Genomic DNA, 22,183 nt, shown 5'->3' on the forward strand with positions numbered 1-22,183 from the left:
AACATAACAGTTCATGTTCAAAATACGCTTTGTACAATAAGGAAGAATTTGATTTGGCCAAATGTTTGCACAATTTCCTACTATAGGCCTCAAAGGGTGTGCAAAAGAATAACTTTTTCCTTAACAGAAATTAGGTCCACAGTATAAATAACACTGAAAATGTTATTGCACAAATGTGGAGATATCTTAATATACATTCAAAGGAAGATCAAATGAAAAATATTTCGCTTAATTTATATGCCAATATTAATATTTGTGAGAATTTTAACTGCGTGAAGGATAGATCAAAGCACCTTTAAATACTAAGCTGGCTGAGTAGGACCAAAATCTTCCAACAAAAGGTTTCCTGCAATGATGAGACAGATGTTCACCCTAAGTGGTTTGACTAATTTCATGCTTGCAGAGTGTATCAGGCTAGAGTTCAATCCCTATCTCTGACTACTTTCATGATGGCATTTTGATAGTAGTGGGAACTGTAGAATTAGTCCATAAATTCTTTTAACTTCTTACCCAAAACATCAACGGTGTACTCTATTTTGCTTTCTCCAGAAATACTGCTCGCCACGCAAACGTATCCACCTGCATTGGGTACAGCTGCATTAAGGATTTCTAACTTTCTGCCTCCCTGAAGGACACGGGTGTTATCACTAGGTTTCACTGGTACTCCGTCCTTCAACCAAGTGAGAACAGGAGAGGGATAACCAGATGCTTCACATTGCAGAACCACCGAGCTACTGGCAGACACCTTCTTATGCAGAGGACCATTGGGACCTCCACCTTCAATGTGAGGAGGAACTGTAAAATAAATTTAAATATCAGAATAAATATATCACTTTAACTACATTTTTAATACTACAGACTTATTTAAGACATTGGGCCAAATTACCCTTAGAAATGGTGGGCAGGAGCCAGATGCATTGACAAGACTTCCATTTCTAACAGGTTTGGCATTTTAAAAAAAAATCACTCCACTTTCAACATGAAATAAAAATACTGAATCTGACAGTTTTTTTTAAAAAAACCTCTGCTATTCTGCTTTGGTTGACAAGCCATTTTGTGTAGTTTACAAAGAAAATTACCCTTTGGTACTGCATTTTCAACAGAGCACTTTTATTGACATTTCATGACAGACTGTTTATCATCAATAGTTGGCTGAGTTTCAAAAGCACCATTATCACAGTAACCGATTCTGCGTTCACAATTTGATTGGCAGTTTAAAGAGGTTATTAAAAGATTCTCAAAATTTGATGTGAGTACATGAGTTGCATAGCAGTGGAATGGGGCTATAAGAGGGCTGCAGGAATGGAGCTGTCAAAGGTGAGGGCTAGAGAGCCTTAATGCTTCTAAAACATATGGTCAGACAAAAGGAATTAGGGTGGCCTTGAAAGAGACCACTTTGTCATATGTCAGCACTGTAGCTGCTTATATGCTGTTTATGGGGTGAGCCAGTCTGATTTCATCCCTCCGTGCCATCCCAGTGAAAGTTGGGTATAATGGTGACCTTAGCAAAAATCTGATCCATTGTGTTGGTTCCCAGAGTCGGTGGGGAGAGATCTTAAGATGGGAATCATGGTACTGAGTTCTAAGTCATACTAAAATAGCTATGCTGAAAAAACTGAAACCAGCTGGAATGTTGCAATTAACCTTCGTATTTTCTGGCTATGGAGAGAGGTAAAAATTATCCAAATTTCCTTTTCAGATATTCCCTTTCCAGAAACTAACTTGACAAGAACTGAGAGTTCTCCTAGTGCCATTACAAATACTCATTCCTCAACTAAAAAAGATTGGTCATTCATATGATTTGCAGTATACAAATTGGCACTGTTTACAAATTGGTCTATATAACTCGACTCAAATATTTAACTGACTTTAAGGCACGGAGAAACATCTTAAAAGAAAAAAAATCTTGCACCATTTTTATAGCTGTTCTCATGTTGTCATTGATCCAAATGGTTTGCAGCCAATAACCTTTGAATTGCACTTATTGTTGGTTGTAGATAAATACAGCTGTCTATTCGAGCATGAGATCCTAAAAATAGCAATAAAACGAATATCCATTTATTTTGCTTCTGACCGTGTTGGGAGTGGGAGAAGTACTATAGGAATTAAAATTCTGCCTGTACTGAGAACCCAGACTCTGAGGCTTTTGCTGCTACTCATAGATAGAAAAAAATAGCTATTTTGTTGAGTTGTTACATGATACCCAATACCCATGGAGCTATATTACAATGAGTCCATTGCCTTTAGGAAATAATGAAAAAAAATGGCAGGAATAGAAAATAGCACCGATCAGTAATATTCGAAACTGTGAATTTCACTTAGATGCAACACATGTTCCTCAAATGTGTTTACACTGCTAATTTATTACAATTGAATCTTTTATTTATCTTGAACAATAAATTTATCAATATGGCAATGTACAATTTCTGTGATCAAAACTTCAATATCTTTGTAAATACCAAGAATATTTTTCACCCTGTCACCTTCTCTGTGTCACATTCTCTGGTGAAAACGGAATGTGGTATAGTTGGAAACACGGAGCTGTAGATTGAGGAGTAAAGCAAAAAAAAAAATTGCCCATAGTAAATTAGACCGGTGAAATTCTGCACTCAGTGGTATCACTGTTGGTGAAGTCTAAACTCTTCTCCCCAACTCTTCTAGGGGACATATGCCTCATCTCACTTGGAAATGAGAGTACAGATACCCGATATATTAATCTATTCCTAAATCTGCAAGAAACTTCTTTTATGTAGGCTAAACCTTAAGTGATGCAACAAAATTGAATCAATATTTATTGGCTTGCTTGGTTGGAAACACAAGCTTACAAAATAAAGGAGAAGGATAAAAGAAAAAGAAATACACAAAACAAATTCTTACCATACACATCCAACACATAGTATCTTTCAGCAATTCCGGAGATGCTGGTGACACGACAAATATACTGGCCTGCGTCCGATACATGGGCCTGGGAGATCTGAAGTAATTGCCCTCTGTTAATATATGTAGCATGGGGACTAGATATGATTGGTCGATCAGCTTTGTACCATGTTATAGCAGGCAGGGGAATACCACGGGCTTCACATTCCAGGGTCATAGGGTGATTCAGCAAAACTGTCAGGTCAGTTGTGATGTTACCACCTTTGATACTTGGTGGAACTTTTGGAAAAATAGAAGAAAGCAGTGTCAATGCAACGCTAAATAAATTGAAATAAATATTCTACAGTTTGATTATTCAGCAACCCAGCAATAGAACATATACTTTCAGTTTTAAAGAACATAGTGACGTATTTCAACTTTTACTTAGATTTAAAATGATCAGACTTTGCTGAGTGAGTTTTAGCTTGTCTTTATCAGCCAAATGATACTGAAACCACGCTTTCAGTCAAAGGAGAGAAACTTTGGCACATATGGTGATCTGGCCTGACAATTCAGCAGTTATTCCACCTGGCAAAATGCAGATGTTGGAGATGAGAGTCAAAAGAGTGGTGCTGGAAAAGCACAGCAGGTCAGGCAGCACCCGAGAAGTGGGAGAATCAACATTACGGGCAAAAGTCCTTCATTGAGAATGAGGCTGTGAGCCAAGAGGGTGGTGAGATAAATGTGAGTGGGGTGGGACTGGGGGGGGAGACTGGTAGCTGGGAGTGCGATAGGTAGATGGAGATGTGGTTAATGGCGATAGGTCAGAAGGAGGGTGGAACAGATAGGTGGGAAGGAAGATGAACAGGTAAGACAGGTCATGAGAGCAGTCCCAAGTTGGAAGGTTGGAACTGGGAAAAGGTGGGGGGAGGGGAAATGACGAAACTTGTGAAATCCACATTGACGCTGTGGGGTTGGAAGGTCCTGAGGTGGAAGTTGAGGAATTCTTCCTCCAAGCATCGAGTGGTTAGGGAGTGGCGATGGAGGAGGCCCAGGACTTGCATGTCCTTGGTAGAGTGGGAGGGACAGTTGAAGTGTTCGGCTACGGGGCGGTAGGGTTGGTTGGTGTGGGTATCCTGGAGATGTTCTCTGAAGTGCTCTGCGAGTAGGTGCCCTGTCTCCCCAATGTAGAGAAGACCACAACGGGAGCAACGGATACAGTAAATGACACTTGTGGAAGTGCAGGTAAAACTTTGATGGATATGGAAGGCTTCTTAGGGGCCTTGGACTGAGGTGAGGGGGGAAGTGTGGGCACAGGTTTTGGAATTCCTGCGGTGGTCGGGGAAGGTGCCGGGTGGGATGGGTGGGTTGTTGGGGGACGTGAACCTGACAAGGCAGTCGTGGAAGGAATGGTCTTTAAGGAAAGCGGATAGGTGTGGAGAGGAGAAATATATCTCTGGTGGTGGGGTCCGTTTGCAGGTGGCGAAAATGGCAGAGGACGATGCGATGTATACGGAGGTTGGTGGGGTGAAAAATGAGGATCGGGGGTTCTGTCCTTGGTGCGGTTGGAGGTGTGGGGTTCGAGAGCGGAGGTGCGGCAAGTGGATGAGATGCACTGGAGGGCATCATCAATCACATGGGAGGAGAAATTGTGGTCTATAAAGAAGGTGGCCATCTGGTGTGTTCTGTGATGGAACTGGTCCTCCTGGAAACAAGTGTGAATAATAGATAGCATTTTTACAGGATGCAGGGTGGGAGGGGGTGTAGTCCAGGTAGCTGTGGGAGCTAATGGGTTTGTAGAAGGTGTAACTGTTGAATCGGTCACCATTGTTGGAAATGGAGAGGTCCAGGAAGGGGAGGGAGGTGTCTGAGATGGTCCATGAACTTGAGGTCGGAGTGGAATGTGTTGGTGAAGTTGATGAACTGTTCAACCTCCTTGTGGGAGCATGAGGTGGCACCGATACAGTCATCAATGTAGGGAGGAAAATGCAGAAGATGGACTGTTCCACATAACCGACAAACAGCTAGGGCCCATGCAGGTGCCCATGGCTACCTCTTTCATCTGGAGGAAGTGGGAGGATTCAAAGGAGAAATTATTGAGGGTGAGGACCACCACTCCACATGGTATAATTCTGATTCATAAAGACTAGGAAAGCCTCAAGTTGAATTCCTCATTTCTCCTGAGTTGGTTGGTCTCAGGTGAGGTAGAGCTATTTAGCTTCAGTGCTCCAGCGTAAGGTAGGAGAAACTGGATAATGATTGAATGGGTCAAATTCCATGCACTGTTAACCACTGTTAACAACAGTGTTCAGCGATTGTTAATAGCTGTTATTGTCTGTGATCCATGTGGTCCAGATCATCATGAACTGAAGCATACTGCATGATGAGATAGTTACTGTTTTGACAGATGAATTCACATCACTATCAACTAATCATTGGGTAATGGCTAACAGTGGTCTACAATGATAATGCTGTTATTTTTGTTTCTTTAATAAATTTTCCCCATTCTTTTGTATTTAAAAGAGAGGCTTGAGCATTGGGGAATCAACGCTTCTCACATTTTAAAATCTTGCATCTGCATCAAGTACTTTTAAGATTACTTGTATGTTGGATTAGACGTTAGTTCATATCTGACTGTTCCAGAGGTTCATATTAAAGTTACAAATTGAATGGTACCTTTTAAGATCAATAATTAGTCCTTTTGATTTTCCTCTCTTAAACACCTCCAAGAGCAGATTAATAATTTATCTCTTTTGTTAATAGCATCACAAGAAGCTTTATTATTGCCTTTAAAGGTGTGATAAAACAAGTTTAAATAGGAGTTTTTCTTAATTGTTGGACAAAGAATTCTCTCCATTACACCAACATTGTACTTGACGTCAGAGTAGTGCCCTCCAATCCATTAAAATGGAATTTCAATTTGCTTTATCCAGAGAACATCAGTACAGTGCCAGTTTCAGTCCAATTGTATTTACTGCTATACTAAATATTAAGCTAGAGCTTTCTACAATTAGAAACTGGGGACAGAACATAGAAACGTATTGCAATTAGGCCTTCCACAACTACGAGAGAGAGGAAATTTTCAGTCCACTTCTGTAGACCCAATTGTAACCCAGGTCTGGATATGAAAATGTAGGTTATAATGCAGTGATTCTGTGTCAAAAGATACTCAGTTCTATATAAACATTTGGTCTACACAGTATCTAAATATCCCACTCAGTGAAACATCAAGACTTTCTTAATATGAAATCTATCTAAATTACACAAAGGAGTTGAATTAATGCAAGTGTTCAAAGTGATTTTTCCTTGATTCTGAAATGCAACTGAGCATGTATTCATTGATATTAATCTAATAACTTACAACCAATATATCACAACTGACAAAAATAAGTAACATCATTTAACCTATCACAAAGAACATTCATTGTTCAACATTTACTAGATATGTTTCACAAATGTCATGTTCACAGTCATAACAGGACTGAAGCCAGCAGGACTAATTTTGCAAATGTACATTAATAGTGAGAAGTACCACCCACTGGCATTGTTTACTGGGATACTTGGCTTGCATATTGTTCAATTTTGAGGGTGGCACGGTGGCTCAGTGGTTAGCACTGCTACCTCACAGCGCCAGGGACTCGGGTTCAATTCCCGCCTCAGGCAACTGTCTGTGTGGAGTTTGCGCATTCTGCGTGGGTTTCCTCTGGGTGTTCCGGTTTCCTCCCTCAGTCCAAAGATATGCAGGTTAGGTGAATTGGCCATACGAAATTGCCCATAGTGTTAGGTGCATTAGTTAGGGGTGAATGTCGGGGAATGGGTTTGGGTGGGTTGCTCTTCAGAGGGTCGGTGTGGACTTGTTGGGCTGAAGGGCCTGTTTCCACACTGTAGGGAATCTAATCTAAAAATTTTCTATCAAGTAAAGCAACAATGGCTGTCCCATATTTAGGAGCTTTGGGAAATACTCCCTGAAAGTAGGACATATTTATTAAATCAGCCAGCTACTATATCTTAGATAATTCATCTCTATACATATCCTTCAGATATACCAATCACTTTTAAATTGATTTGACTTTTATGGGTAATAAAAACTGAAAATTGTGGAAATGTACACAAATGAATGCTGATGAAGGATACTATTTGCTATGTTAAAGGTACTAATTACCCACTTATTATTTCCAACATTTTTGATTTTTTTTCAAATTTATAGCATTGTATTTCAATTTGATATTTAAATATTCTTAATCAACATCATCTGTAAATTATCTAATAAAATAACAGAGATAAGCAATGCAAGCGTTAACTGTATTAGTTCAAATATATAGTTTCCGCAGAACTAAGACATTTTGCTGTTGTCGAAATTCTAGTTTCACAACCATGTGCATATTTATGAAATATTCCATGATCTCTACTAAAGAGTCCAGCAGTGCCAATTTGCAGAGATTGCAGCAGGTTTGGACATGTTGCAGTTAGCTTTGACAGCAGCCTCTGGGCTGTTGGTCGAACTACAACAAAAATTACAGAATCTTAGAGCACAAAATTCTTTGAATTCTTTCAATTCTTTGAAAGAACAATTAGTCCTTATCCATTGTTCTTTTCCACTGCTCTGAAAATATTTTATTTTTAAGTATTTATCCAATTCAAAGTTGCAATTCACTCCTCTTCATCACACTCTTCTGGCAGGCAAGTTGGTATGCAAAAAATTCTCATCTCCTCCCTGCCACTGTATTTTGCATTTTAAATACTTTTTATAAATGCTGTAGCCCTTGCAATTACTTGTAGGGTTCCTGACATTTAATATTTTTATCCCATGTTTGAGGAATTATATGTCACGGACTATCAGGAGTTCCTGGTGTCCATTACTGTATAGATACAGTAAAAGAAACCTTCACAGACATATCTCTATTATTTGCATATTATTTCACCATGTTTGGAAAGATTTTTTGAATAGCAGTCTTTTGCTCGGATACAAAATGAAAGAAATATGAACATGTTTGGGGTTGCAGTGGAATGCAATGCATGGTCATTTTTCATCAGAAATCACATCCTTTGTATGCATCGCAAATACAGCAGCAAATTTAAATGATTTACTGAAGATTTCTCATTTTTAAAAATTACTTGTCCAGTACTTATGATGACTAGATCGGCTATATAGCTGAGTATTGAACTGCAGTGATTGGCATTCTAATCCATACACATGCCTACACCACACCACATTTAGATAAAGGGATGTCAGTTGTGTGTCACAATTTTTCAAAGGGTCATTTTTCTCTATTAGGTCTTATCAAATTGAATAATTTTGAGCATCTAATCTACAATGAGAAATGAAAACAATTAAATGAGATCTTAGCAACAGCTGAGCATGGTACTGTAGTTAAAACATTAATTTTCAAACAGTCATAGGACTTGGTCTCTGATGTCCAAGGAGCACAATGATCTAAAGCATTTTTGTTTTTATCAGTTAGCACGTTGTAAATTTATCCAGCTGTTTTTCATCTAAAATTTGGCTATCTATATTGTAACTACCATTTTTCATAACCAACATCTGTTTTTTTTTGCTGAAGTGCAAGAATCCAGCTTTCTACAGGCATAACAGATGCTAGTCTTCCTGCACATACTTTGTAAAAAGCTATGGATGAAATCATTAGTTTCTTTGCCTTCTCTGTATCATGAATATTACTTGATCAGAATGGAATTGACATTGAACTACATATACGGTCGATATTCATACTAGGCCAATGTTGTCGACCTCATATGCTGTGCGCAAGGATAACCCAAGGCATGGTATATTGGTGAGACTACGCAGATGTTAAGACAATGGATGAATGGACACCATGCAACAATCACCAGACAGGAATGTTCCCTCCCAGTCAGAGAACACTTCAGCGGTCAAGGACATTCAGCATCCTATCTTCGGGTGAGTGTCCTCCAAGACTGCCTTCGAGATATATGATAATGCAGAATCTCTGAGCAGATACTGATAGCAAAGTTCAATACCACGAAGATGGCCTCAACCGTGATCTTGAGTTCATGTCGTGCTACATGTGACCCCATCATACTGTTCTGTATTTGTACAATCTTCCTTACTGTCCTGTTGACACCATCACCTTGATAACTTGTTGTGATCTCTCTTAATTAGCTTGTACAGTTTTGGATTACTTGTTACTTTGGTTAGACCCTCAGCAGGCAACTCTTACCTACCATGTTATTCCAGCCATTTGGTTTGTCTCCAGCACCACCTTATTTTTAATTTTTTAATCATCTCTCTGCCTCAATTATTCGGATTATAGGTTATCCCATCAGTTACTTTTCGGTCCTTGTTTACTCACACTGTCTAACACTCTTGATCACTTGCAGAGACTTATTATTCAGCCTATCGACATTCCACTTATACCATTTGGTCTCGCTGTCTATAAATCGGTGCCTGTATGCTTTTCTTCACTTCACCTGATAAGGGGCAGCGCTCTGAAAGCTTGTGATTTCAAAAAAGCTTATTGGATTATAACCTGGTGTTGTGTGTTTTCTGGCAATGTTCCCATATTTATGGGAAGAAAGCAAAGTAAATGTTTTGAGTCTGGTGACTCTTCAGAATTGTCTGCAACTTGGAAAAAGTGGTATATATGCTGAAGATGATGTTGGGGAGGTGGAGGGCAGGAAAGGAGTGAGATGAGCAGATAGGTGATTCTGGAGTGCAGAAAGAGAGAAAGGGAGATATGGAAGGGGGAGGTAAACAAGGAAAATACAGATAGTAGGTAGGACAAAGGCAAAGCTGAATGAATGATATTAAGAGTGGGGCAAATTGGTGAGCTGCACCAAAAGCAACTTATAAGATGTAATAATAGACCTAGGTGTAGATGAGAATGGGTGCCTGCTCAATGAAAACCAGAACATAACAGGACTGGATGTGACATGCATAAAAAGCATGGAAAGATGGAATCAGGGTGAAATCATTTAAATTTGGATTGTTAAGGCCTCCCAACAGCCAATGGGTGAGAGAAAAACAGATGTATGGACAGATTGTGAAAAAATGTCAAAACAACAAAGTTATTGGGGTGGGAGATTTTAAATTTCCGCTATATTGACTGCGACTTGTTTCGTGCCGGGGCATTGATGGTGGTGGGGGGATTGTTAGGTGTGTCCAGAACAGTTTTTTGAAATAATATGTAAATAGTCCAACTAGGAAAGGGGCCATACTAGACCTGGTATTGGGAAACAAGCCCAGTCAGGTGATCGAAGTTTCAGTGGGGGATCATTTTGGGAACAGTGATCACAATTATATAAGTTTTAAGTTACTTATGGAAAACGACAAAAGTAGTCCTCAGGTGAAAATATGAAATTGAGGGAAAGCTACCTGCCACAATATTAAGCAGGAACTAGGAAATGTAGAAGAGGGTGGCTGTTTGAGGATAAATCCACATCTGGCATGTGGGAATGTTTTATAGGTCAGGTAATTAGAGTTCAGAACCAACATATTCCTGTGAAAATGAAGGATAACAATCGCAAGATTTGGGAACTTTGGATGACAAGAAAAAATGAAAGCTTGGTCAAAATGAACAAGGAGGTGTATATAAGGTTTAGGAAACTGAAGACAGACAGGACCCTGAAGAATACAAAATTAGCAGGAAGGAACTCACAAGGAATTATAAGGGCTAAAAGGGGCCATGAAATGTCCTTGACAAACAGAATTAAGGAAAATCCCAAGGCATTTTATACATTTATAAGGAGCAAAAGGGAAATTATACATTCACTCAAGGACAAAGGAGGGAATTTATGCGTGGAGGTAGAGAAAGTGGGTGAGGTCCTTAGCAAATACTTTGTGTTGGGATTTGCAAAGGAGAAAGACACACTGGATTGTGCTTGTTGATATTCTGGGCATGGCAATATAAAAAAAGGTGTGTGTTTTGAAATGCATTAAGATAGACAAGTCCACAGGACCAAATGGAACCTATCCTAGAATGCTGAGGAAGGCAGTTGAGGAAATTGCTCGTGCATTGTATGAAATCTTTGTATCCTCTTTAATAACATGAGAGTCCCAAAGGGCTGGAGAATAGCCAATGTTATTCCTTTGTTTAATGAGGGCAATAAGGAGATTCCTGGAAATTACAGGCCAGTGAGCCTTACGTCAATGGTAAAGAAATTAGTGGAGAAGATTCTTTAGGAATAGGATTTACCCACATTTTGAAAAATATGAACTTATTGCGGAAGGGCTTTGTGCCGGGAAGTTCATGTCACATAAACTTGATTGAGTTTTTTTGAGCAAGTGACAAAGGTGAATCATGAGGTAGGGTTGTACAGATTGAGTGCAAAGTCCTTGGCAAGGTCCCCAGTGGCAGGCTGATACAAAAGGTGAAGTCACGTGGGATCTGTGGTGAGCTAGTAAGAAAGATACAGAATTGGATAAGTCATAGAACACAGAGAATAACAGAGGAAGGATACTTTTCTGACTCAAGATCTGGTGTTTCACAGGGTTTGGTTCTAGTATTCCCATAATATACATATGGTTTGGAGTAGAATGAAGATGGCCTGATTAGCAAATTTGCAGATGACACAAAGACTGAGGGAACTGCGGATGGTGAGGAGGATACAGCAGTGACTTGGGCAAAGAAATGGCAAATAGAATTTAATATACACAAATGTGAGATGCTGCATTTTGAAAGATCTAATGCAGGAGGGAAGAATACAGTAAACGGCAGAACCCTCAACAGCATCAACATAAAGAGGGATCTTGGTACACAAATGAATAGCTCCCTGAAAGTGGCAACACAGGCAGATAAGATGGTCAAGAAAGCATATGGTATGCATGCCTTTATTAGTCAGGACACAGAATATAAAAATTGGCAAGACTCATTGCAGCTGCATATAACTTTAGTTAGGCCACATTTAGAATGCTGTGTACAGTTCTGGTCATCACACCACAAGGAGGATGTGGAGGCTATGGAAAGGGTACAAAAACAGTTTACCAGGATATTGTCTGATTTGCAAGTATTTAAGGGGAGAGATTGGATAAACTTGGTTTGTTTTCACTTGAATGTCGAAGGATGAGGGGGCGATCTGATAGAAGTTTGCAAAAATTATGAGAGGCATGAATACAGTAGATAGTCAGAGTCTTTTTCCCAGGGTAGAAATGTCAATTACTAGGGATATAGGTTTAAGGTATAATGGAGGTATGTTTAAAGGAGACGGAAGAGGAAGTTGATTCACCTAGAGGTATATCTGGTGCCTTGGATGGTAAGGAGGGAGGAGGTAAATGGACAGGTGTTACACCTACTGTGATTGTAGGGGAAGGTGCCCAGGGTGGGGGGTGTGGGATGTGGGTGGTGTTGGGAGGAGGTGGACGAGAGTTTCAGAGAAGGTGTCAGAATGAAAATCAGTGCAGCATTTACTGTCCCATCCTAGCCTGTGTCTTTGTAACCTCAAGAGGAAAAGGCTAATTAAACATAAATCCATTGTGGCAGCAAAAGTATACACAGTGGTTTGTCACCATGTTTTCTTCAGTCTGCCATCACACATCACCTGATCTACTACAAGTGACATCATATGATGTTAGTTATTGTAAATAGTTATGTCAGATTTCCTTCAAAGCAAAAAGAGCAGAACAGGTCATGAAATGATGATATTTGGCCAAAGTTCTGACTACTTAACACAGTACTTTAGATTTGTAATATCCAGCTAGATAACTGGATTTAGGTTCCCACATTCTTGTGATTTATCTCTAAACTGTTGCAGAGAAAATTGATAATGTCAACCGTGCAGTTCAGTTAGCCACCGTAAAGAACAGAAAGAAGTGACAGATATTCCCAGATTTTAATTATGACACAAGATGCTATCATGTGAATCAGGAGCAACAACAGTTTGTCATCTGAGAAAAGTTGTTACTTACCATAGACATTGAGCTTGAATTCTTTGAATCGTTTTCCTGCAGCATTCACTGCACTGCACTGGTAGTGACCCTGGTCAGATAGCTGTACACTCTTTATATGTAGTACCTGCCCTTTATTTTTTATCTCCATGCTGGTGTCACCTGGGAACAGAAGCCTGTTGTGCAAATAATGCAACTGTTTTTCATTATTACTGTACTTTGCAGAAACTGAAGACAAATCCTAATTTGGTTATATGTGTCACCGACATGATGGAGGTGGGGATAGTAATCATAGTGTGTGACATATTTGCTGAAATTGTATTCCATTTGAATTGCAAAAATACTGCAGATTACAGTCCTAGTTTTTATGGCAGCGTTGCAGTGAGGATAAGGCAGTGCTTCTGGTTGTTGTCCTTTAAAGGCAACAAACGTGAGATTCTAATGCTGAATTATTTTGGATAGTAAAGCACTCTGCATTCACTAATCCACATATTGCAATGCAATCCAATAGTCAAAGTCAGGACTGAATCTATCAAAAAGACTGTGCTGGTGGTCATATTCTTGAAGCAATTCGGTAACTGTATTTGCTCTTCTGTTCAGTTTGTTGAAATTTATAACAGTTCATATACCCTATATATATATATATACTTTAAGAAAGCAACATTTTGATCTGACAGGTATGCAATTCATAATCCAAACCATTTTAATGATTTGAAGTTTTAAGTAATTATTTTCCTGACTCAGGTGGTAAAGGGTGAGGATTTGTCACAAAATCTGTCCTGTCTCTAGAAATGAGCTACTCAAAATCTAGGCAATTCCAATTAGAATCATTATTAAAATTGTAGCAATTAGTGGTAGATCTTTCAAAGTTCCCAATTATACACATTGCTATGACATTAACTCTTCTTCTAAGCACTATTGTGAACTGCAGAGGTGTATAAAAATCATCTCCAGAAAGGCTCGGTCATGAATTGTGAAGACAAAGCCAAATTCTGTTGGATGTTATTTATATTTTTATTTCATTATTCTTGCTCTCACAAACATGATTATTTCTGCCAGCAAATTATCAGGCACCAAGATGTCTGAAAAAAATGATGTTCAAATTTTACAATCAAGATTCATGCTATAATTCTTAGAATCTGGTGGTATATGGTTTTGGAGTAGAACTATATCAAGGAAATTTTGCCATGTCCATGTTCAATAGTAATATGAGTAGGTCAAGGGATAGAACTATGACCGAAAATCCAAGAATCAATTTTGCCCTACCATTTGTCCAGAGAACATATGTTCCTTACCATTTGAAAAGAGACGGAGAGCATTAAACTCAGCCCCTTGTGTGCTGCCTTCATGTGCCCATGGTTTCATAGGGCTGGTGTTTACTGGCAGAGATGGGGAGTGCAAGCTGTTTGTCCCCTCAGAGGGAAGTTAACTAGCAGCCATCACAAGTGAAAGAACCCCACCAGCAGCCATAACGTATAGCTGGGCGAAAACATCAACCTCAAGAGTGGCCAGCCAATATACAGCTCTAGATGTCCTAGCAGCTACAGAGCCACATAGTGGATACTGCAAAAAGGCCTACAAACAGGAGTTGACGATTGCCAAGGCTAGGTAACTTAGTCCTTTTTCAGCGGGGGGGAGTGGGGGTTGGGGTCTTCAGGCAGCCTAAGGATGGAGGATGGGGGCTCTGTTGTGAAGGGCAAGTGTGAAGGGACAGGGATGAGATATGTTGGTGGCTGAACAGCTCCAATTCGCAGGCTGTACCATGTTGAAAAATGTGTTGTCCCTTCCTTTCTGCCTATTTTCAACTAGGATTCAATAAACTAACAGCCAACTCCTATTCACTACCCATGTCAATTACATTATGGTGTAGACTGTGAAATATATTGATCAATTGGTTTGGTGACATGCTCAGGACTTATACAATTAATCATAAGGCCCTGGATAGTGCTGTAGAACAGAGAGACCTAGGGGTTTGAATACATATTTCTTGGAAATTCGCATCACAGGTTGACAAGGTGGTTAAGAACATGTTCAGCACTTGCCTTCAGTACTCAGATCATCGAGTATAGGAGTTGGTGCATCATGTAGTGGTTATATGGGACATTGGTGAGGCCTATCTGGAGTACTATGTGCAGATCTGGTTGCCCTATTATAGGAAGAATATTATTAAACTGGAGCGGGTTCAGAAAAGATTTACCAGGATATTGCTGGGAATGGAAAGTTTGAGTTCTAAATATAGGCTGGATAAGCTGGGACCTTTTTCATTGGTGCATAGGAGGTTGAGGGATGAGTTTATTGAGGTTTAAAAAATCACAAGGGGCACAGATAAAGTGAATAGCAAGGCTTTTTTAACCTAGGATGGGGGAGTTCAAAACTAGGGGGCATATCTTTCAGGAGAGAGGAGAAAGGTTTTAAAAAGGACATGAGGGACAACACTTTTAGACAGAGTATGTGGAATGAACTGCCAGAGGAAGTGGCAGATGCAGGTACAGTTACAACATTTAAGAGACATTTGGATTAGTACATAAATAGGAAAGGTTTGGAGGGTTATGGACCTAACATAAGAAGGTTGGACTAGTCTAGTTTTGGAATAGTTAGACTAGAATAACTAGTCGGCATGGACTAATTTCACCATAGGATCTGTTTCCATGCTTGACTCTATGAGCGTTCATTATTAATTTAAAAATGGTAGGTGGGCTGCTGATCCTTGGTATAGAGGGATGGAGAGGGCACCCTTTGTACGTTATATGCCTCCACTGAAAACACATTCCACAGTGGTATGTAAAATCCAGATCGCTGAATCATAAAATGACACAGCACAGGACAGGTAATTCATCTCACTGAGTCTGTGCATATTTTTGGTCGAATTATAAATTTAATTCTATGGCACTGCTATTTTCCCATAAGCTTGTAAATATTCAATGTAAGCATTTCTTCAAGTATTTATTCAGAATTTCTTCTTGCATGTTACTATTGAATCTGCCACCATTACTTTAAGCGCTGAATTTAAATTGCCATGACATTTTATGGAAGGAAGAATGTTTCCTCATGTTAGCTCTGGTTCTCTTCCCAGTTGATTCTGTATCATGTTGTTACCAGCACATGCTTTTTACCTACATACCATTCATGGTTTTGATTAACTCTATCAAAATTCTTCTTATCTTTCTCTGCTCTAACGTATCATTGGAGGAAGATAATTTCCTTCTGGAGTGAGCATAAAAATCGACAGACTATGCAAACAAGACAGGAATAATGTTCTGAAACACTGTTTTGCGAAAGTTTAAGCAAAGTGACAGCCACAAGGACACAAGGAGAGGAGTCTAGTCCTCTCAGACTGAAGGAGCTGAGATATGCAGGAAGCAAAGCCGTATGTTTGATGAAGGTAAGTTTTTTTTCTCCCAGAATGAGCACTAAGACTACTGGGATTAAAGGCTCTTTGGATGTTGTTTGTGGACATTGCAAGAAAAGGTGCTTACCTGTTATCTTTGTACCACTGAATGTTAGGGAAGGGGATGCCTTTGACTTTGCACTCCAGGATTGTTTCCCGATTCAAAATCACCGACACTTCATTTGGTTTACCAGCGTCCATAATACTTGGGGGGACTTGTGGAGTGAGGAAAAATGAAGAAACAACAACTTCGAATACAGTTAAATGGTATGAACACAGATTGAAAGATGTTTTTTTTAAAAAAATGTAATTAGAGAAATCTATGTGAATGGAGACAACATGACATTGTTGAAATTAACATGAATAGAAGATGGAAAAAGAAAGCAAAAACATGATTAGGTAAGATGAAGTTCAGGACCATTTATCAGTGTGGAGGAGGAAGAGACATTTGAGGGAATTTCCGTAGTTTATGGGTCTTAGGGATAGGAAAATTGGTGTGGGGATGCAGTGCATTTTATTTATTATTATCAATAGTTTTACAGGGAAAAAGAAGGACTAATGATCTGGATTGATCAAGGAGGTATCAAGGATTGCAAAGCACTAAAATTGAGGGAGAATTAAAAAGAAAGAGGTAGTGTAAATAAATTATTGACCAAAGGCACATTTACCATCTATAGCCTCCCTCAATTGATTCAATCTAGTTATTCAATGTAATCCTCCTTTTATCCTTGACATAATTTAAGTTCCTCATTAAAACATGAGCTTAAACTCCAAACATGCAACTTCACCCATAATGTACGCATCGATCTGTGTGATGATATGATGTCCTCAAAATACGTATCTATCTAAATTGTCATGTGAATATAGCATAGTTTAAGTAATTTCTTGTTGTTCTTTTACTGAAAAAGTTTAAAGCTTTGTAGAGTTCAATTTGAAAACTAAATTATCCATTAATTTCAGATAGAATATGTATATTCTATCTGAAGTACTTAATATATATCACTTGCAGATGGAGAAGTTCAATAACGTAATTATTTTCTTCTGTTTTAAAACCAACTTCAGCTCACCTAGTACTTCTACATTGAAGATCTTCTCTGCAGTTCCAGCAATATTGATAGTTTGACAAGTGTATCGTCCTGTGTCACCAGTTGCAGCCTTGTGCACTTTTAATGTTTTACCGGCATTCAATACCTGTACGATGCTTCTGTTCCCAATCTGAAAGAAATATTTTGATAGGTAATTTACCTGAAACATTTGACACTTTGATACTTTTTCAGATATCATTATCACGAAATAATTTTCAAACCTCATATAGACATAAATATCCACCTATTCTATACAACAGGCAAACAGTAACAAAAAGTCCCTGATGAAGGGCTCCTGTCTGAAACATCGATTTTCCTGCATTTCGGATGCTGTCTGACCTGCTGTGCTTTTCCAGCACCACTCTAATCTTGACTCTAATCTCCAGACCTCACTTCGCCAAGCAGTAACAAAAGTCAACTTCCTCAAACTTGTTTCTGGCATTTTGTATTTTCAACGTTAGGCTAATTTATTCGCTGGATTAATAGTGAACAATATACATATATCAAGCTAATTTGGGGCTGCAAAATTTGAAGTATCAAAGTGCCTCAGTCCAACTCTACCTTTATGTGTTCATATTACTCAATTGGTAAAATGCCATAACTTATTCAAACTGTTACAAAGTCCTGTACATTTACACTTTAATCTGGATGTATGCACAAACTTTGTTGCTAAAAGCTAGAGATCCCGAGAAGTAACTTGACTGAAAGCAATTACAAAAAACATATTTGTTTATTTAAAATAATATTATTTTCAACACCTGACCTTCTCCACAAAATCTCAACACCAGGAAAATGCCAGATTTTGTATTGAAATCTATCCATAAAGAATATACCATGTGAGGTGAAGGCCACAGGTATAGATGCAATCTGCAACCACACTGACTGAAGCTAGATAGAGCATCTGATAATGACCTAGGCATCATAAATGACAATGGCAAACTCAGCCCTATTGACCCTGCAAAGACTTCTTAATAACATCTGGGGACAAGTGCTCAAATTGGGAGGGCTGCCTCACTGTCTACTTAAGCAATAGCTTGCAATACTCACAGAAATGTACCTTACTGACAATATCTCAGACAATATTACCTCCATCACTAGCTTTGTCCTGTTGCAACAGCAAGATAAATCCAGCAGTGGTGATGGCACAATGATATATGGTCAGGATAGAGTCCTCAACATTGACTCTGAACCTCATGATGTCTCAAAGAAGCTCCTGCTGATTATCACATACAGTGCCATTACTACCCCCTCCTTTTTGGCAGATGAATTAGTATCTCTGCATTTTGAAAACCACAAGCAGCAAGGGCACTGAATCTACTCCGGGTGGGATCTTCAATGTCCATCACCAGGATTGCTTAGAGCACAACTACTGACCAAACTGGTTGAGTCCTGAAGGACATAGCTGATTAGACTGGTGATGAGGGAATAACAAAAAAAAAACAAACATTCTCATCAATCAGCCTGCTCCAAATGCATGTGTCCAAGATAGAATCAGTCAGAGAAACCAGGACACATTCCTTGTGGAGATGAAGTCCTGTCTTCACATTGAGGATGCCCTCTGTTATGTTGTGTAGCAATATCACTGCATGAAATGTGATAGATTTTGAAAAAAATCTAACAATTCAGAACTGGATATCTATGATGAGCTTTAGGCCACCACAGCAGCCAAATTGTGCTCCAATAAAGTCTACAACTTAATGGCCTGGTATATCCTCCACTCTACCGTCAAGCCAGAGGATCAACACTGGTTTAATAAAGAGTCCATGAAAGCATGCCACGAGCTGCATCAGGCATACCTAAATTAAGGTGTTGACCTGATGGAGCTAGATGTCACTCAGCCTAAACAGTACCTTATAGAGGTATGAGTGATTCCACAACCTATAGATTAAAACTGTACTCTCCAGTCCAACAAAAAAAGGTCACAAGTGGTGGAGACAATTAAACAGCTTGCTGGATGAAGAGGCTCCACAAACATGTCCATCCCCTAGGATGAGGCAGCCCAATGTAGCAGTGCTGACAGATAAGCCTGAAACATTTACAGCTATCTTCAGCCAGAAGTGCCAAGTGGATAATTTATCTCAGCCTCCAAATGGGAATGCGGAGTTAGTTTTAGGCTGGTTGGAGTCATATCTGGCATATAGGAAAATGGTTATAGTTGTTGGAGGTCAGTCATCTCAGATGTAGGATGTCTTTGCAGGAACTCTTCAGGATCGACTCCTAGGCTTTAACCATCTTCAGCTCCTTCATCAACGACCTTCTCTCCATCATGAAGTCAGAAGTGAGGATGTGGGCTGACGATTGGACAATATTCAGCATGACTCCTCAGAAACTAAAGCAGTCCATGTCTAATTACAGCAGGACCTGGACAATATCCAGGGTTAGGCTGTTAGGTGGTGAGTAACATTAGCACCATACAAGTGCCAGGCAATGACCATTTCCAATAAGAGAGGAGTTAATTCTGTCCCTTGTCATTCAAAGGGATAACTATTGCTTAATCCTCCACCATTACCATCTTGGATGTTACCATTGATCAGAAACTGAACTGGATTATAAATACTGTGACGACAAGAGCAGGTCAGAGGATAGGAAACTGACACTCCCAACTCCCATGAGTCTGTCCATCTGCAAGGCACCTGGATGAGTGTTGCTCTAACAACACAAGTAGTTTAACACCATCCAGGAAAAAGCAGCCCACTTGATTGGCACCACATCTATAAACTTTCACTCCTGCCATCACCGACACACAGTTGCAGCAGTGTGTACTATCTACAAGATGCACTGCAGAAATTCCCCAAGTCTCCTTAGACAGCATCTTTCAAACCCACAACCACTAATAGTTAGGAAGACAAGAGCAACAGATATAGGGGAACACCACCACCTGCAAGTTCCCCTTCAAACTACTCACCATTCTGACTTGGAAACAGATTGAAAAATGTGTTGCTGCAAAAGCGAAGCAGGTCAGGCAGCATCCATGGAGCAGGAGAATCGACGTTTTAGGCATAAACCCTTCTTCAGGAAACAGATTGCCATTCTTTCAGTATCACTGGGTCAAAATCTTGGATCACCATCACTAATTGCACTGTTTAAAGAAGACAGCTTGCTACCACCTTTTCAAGGGCACCCATGGATGGGCAATAAATGCAGGCTCAATCAGGAAAGCCTACATTCCATCAATAGATAGAAAGTAATCAATTATTGTCAGGATAAGGGCATCACTGGCTAGGACAGTAATTATTTCGAATCCATAGTTTCCCTTGATCATGTACTGGTGGGCAATATTACCAATTATGCCATAATTCTAATATTAATACAGGAATTCTAATTTCCTTAGAAATCTCCACAAATGCCTTTAATTTTTGAATATTTTGACTCTAAGGCAATGATATTACTTACAGATACCCCATCTTTATACCAAGTGATGATGGGAATAGGATGACCAGACACATCACAGAAGAGGCTAAAAGGCTGGTTCGTGACCACTGAGATGTTGGCTGGTGTTTCATTTTCTCTGATTTCAGGAGGAACTGGAAGAAAGAAAGAAAGAAATTGCACAAACTAAGCACATTCTTTCTAATAAAACATTAATAAATGTCAATAAATTATATATCACTAGATAACCAAATATTGATATCAAAGTGTTAAATTAACCAAGGAAACTAAGAGCAAACCTGTTCTTCCTGCCCCTCTGGATGTCTCAAAGTGCTTCACAGCCAAGTAAATACCTTCTAAAGCAGTTGATAAGCTTGACAACATATTGCAGACATTAGGGTCCCAAAATCAGTATTGAGAGAAATTAATTTATGGTTTGTTTTACTAGTTTTGAATGGAGGTTAAACATGGTCAAACAGAGAACTCCCTGTTATTCCTCAAATAGTGTCAAGGGATCTTTTACACCTATCAAAACAAGTAGATTAAACTCTCTGAATAACTCTGACAGTACAGTATTCCTCAAGTTCTGTGCTCAAGTATTTGAATGCTAAACTGACTCAAAAGCAAGACATTGAGTCAATTCATCCACCCAATGTTTGCACACTACAGGGTACCACTGAGGAGGATGAGACACAAAATTAATCTACCAATTGTTATGAATGATTACGACCATTGAGTCATAGAGTCATAGAGATGTACAGCATGGAAACAGACCCTTCGGTCTAACCCGTCCATGCCGACCAGATATCCCAACCCAATCTAGTCCCACCTGCTAGCACCCGGCCCATATCCCTCCAAACCCTTCCTATTCATATACCCATCCAAATGACTTTTAAATGTTGCAATTGTACCAGCCTCCACCACATCCTCTGGCAGCTCATTCCATACACATACCACCCTGTGTGAAAAAGTTGCCCCTTAGGTCTCTTTTATATCCTTCCCCTCTCACCCTAAACCTATGCCCTCTACTTCTGGACTCCCCGACCCCAGGGAAAAGACTTTGTCTATTTATCCTATCCATGCCCTTCATAATTTTGAAAATGTCTATAAGGTCACCCCTCAGCCTCCGATGCTCCAGGGAAAACAGCCCCAGCCTGTTCAGCCTCTCCCTTAAGCTCAGATCCTACAACCTTGGCAACATCCTTGTAAATCTTTTCTGAACCCTTTTAAGTTTCACAACATCTTTCTGATAGGAAGGAGACCAGAATTGCACGCAATATTCCAACAGTGCCCTAACCAATTTCCTGTACAGCCGCAACATGACCTCCCAATTCCTCTACTCAAGACTCTGACCAATAAAGGAAAGCATACCAAATGCCTTCTTCACTATCCTATCTACCTGCAACTCCGCTTTCAAGGAGCTATGAACCTGCACTCCAAGGTCTCTTTGTTCAGCAACACTCCCTAGGACCTTACCATTAAGTGTATAAGTCCTGCTAAGATTTGCTTTCCCAAAATGCAGCACCTCGCATTTATCTGAATTAAACTCCATCTGCCACTTCTCAGCCCATTGGTCCATCTGGTCAAGATCCTGTTATAATCTGAGGTAACCCTCTTTGCTGTCCACTA

The 22,183-nt window shown here is 39.6% G+C and overlaps 1 protein-coding gene across 1 annotated transcript in view; it reads right to left on the bottom strand.

The window, feature by feature from the left end:
• hmcn1 (hemicentin 1) overlaps nucleotides 1-22,183 on the bottom strand; it is a 599,829-nt gene that overhangs the window by 256,254 nt on the left and 321,392 nt on the right. Inside the window, exons 27-32 of the mRNA XM_043699541.1 lie at nucleotides 20,579-20,709; nucleotides 17,168-17,315; nucleotides 16,189-16,315; nucleotides 12,734-12,888; nucleotides 2,878-3,156; nucleotides 511-795 (exon numbers count right to left, since the gene is read on the bottom strand). Of these exons, the coding sequence (XP_043555476.1) occupies nucleotides 511-795; nucleotides 2,878-3,156; nucleotides 12,734-12,888; nucleotides 16,189-16,315; nucleotides 17,168-17,315; nucleotides 20,579-20,709 (1,125 nt within the window). The remainder of the gene's footprint in view (nucleotides 1-510; nucleotides 796-2,877; nucleotides 3,157-12,733; nucleotides 12,889-16,188; nucleotides 16,316-17,167; nucleotides 17,316-20,578; nucleotides 20,710-22,183) is intronic.

The sequence above is a fragment of the Chiloscyllium plagiosum genome, chromosome 11 (genome assembly GCF_004010195.1).
Source record: "Chiloscyllium plagiosum isolate BGI_BamShark_2017 chromosome 11, ASM401019v2, whole genome shotgun sequence".
Lineage (NCBI taxonomy): Eukaryota > Metazoa > Chordata > Chondrichthyes > Orectolobiformes > Hemiscylliidae > Chiloscyllium > Chiloscyllium plagiosum.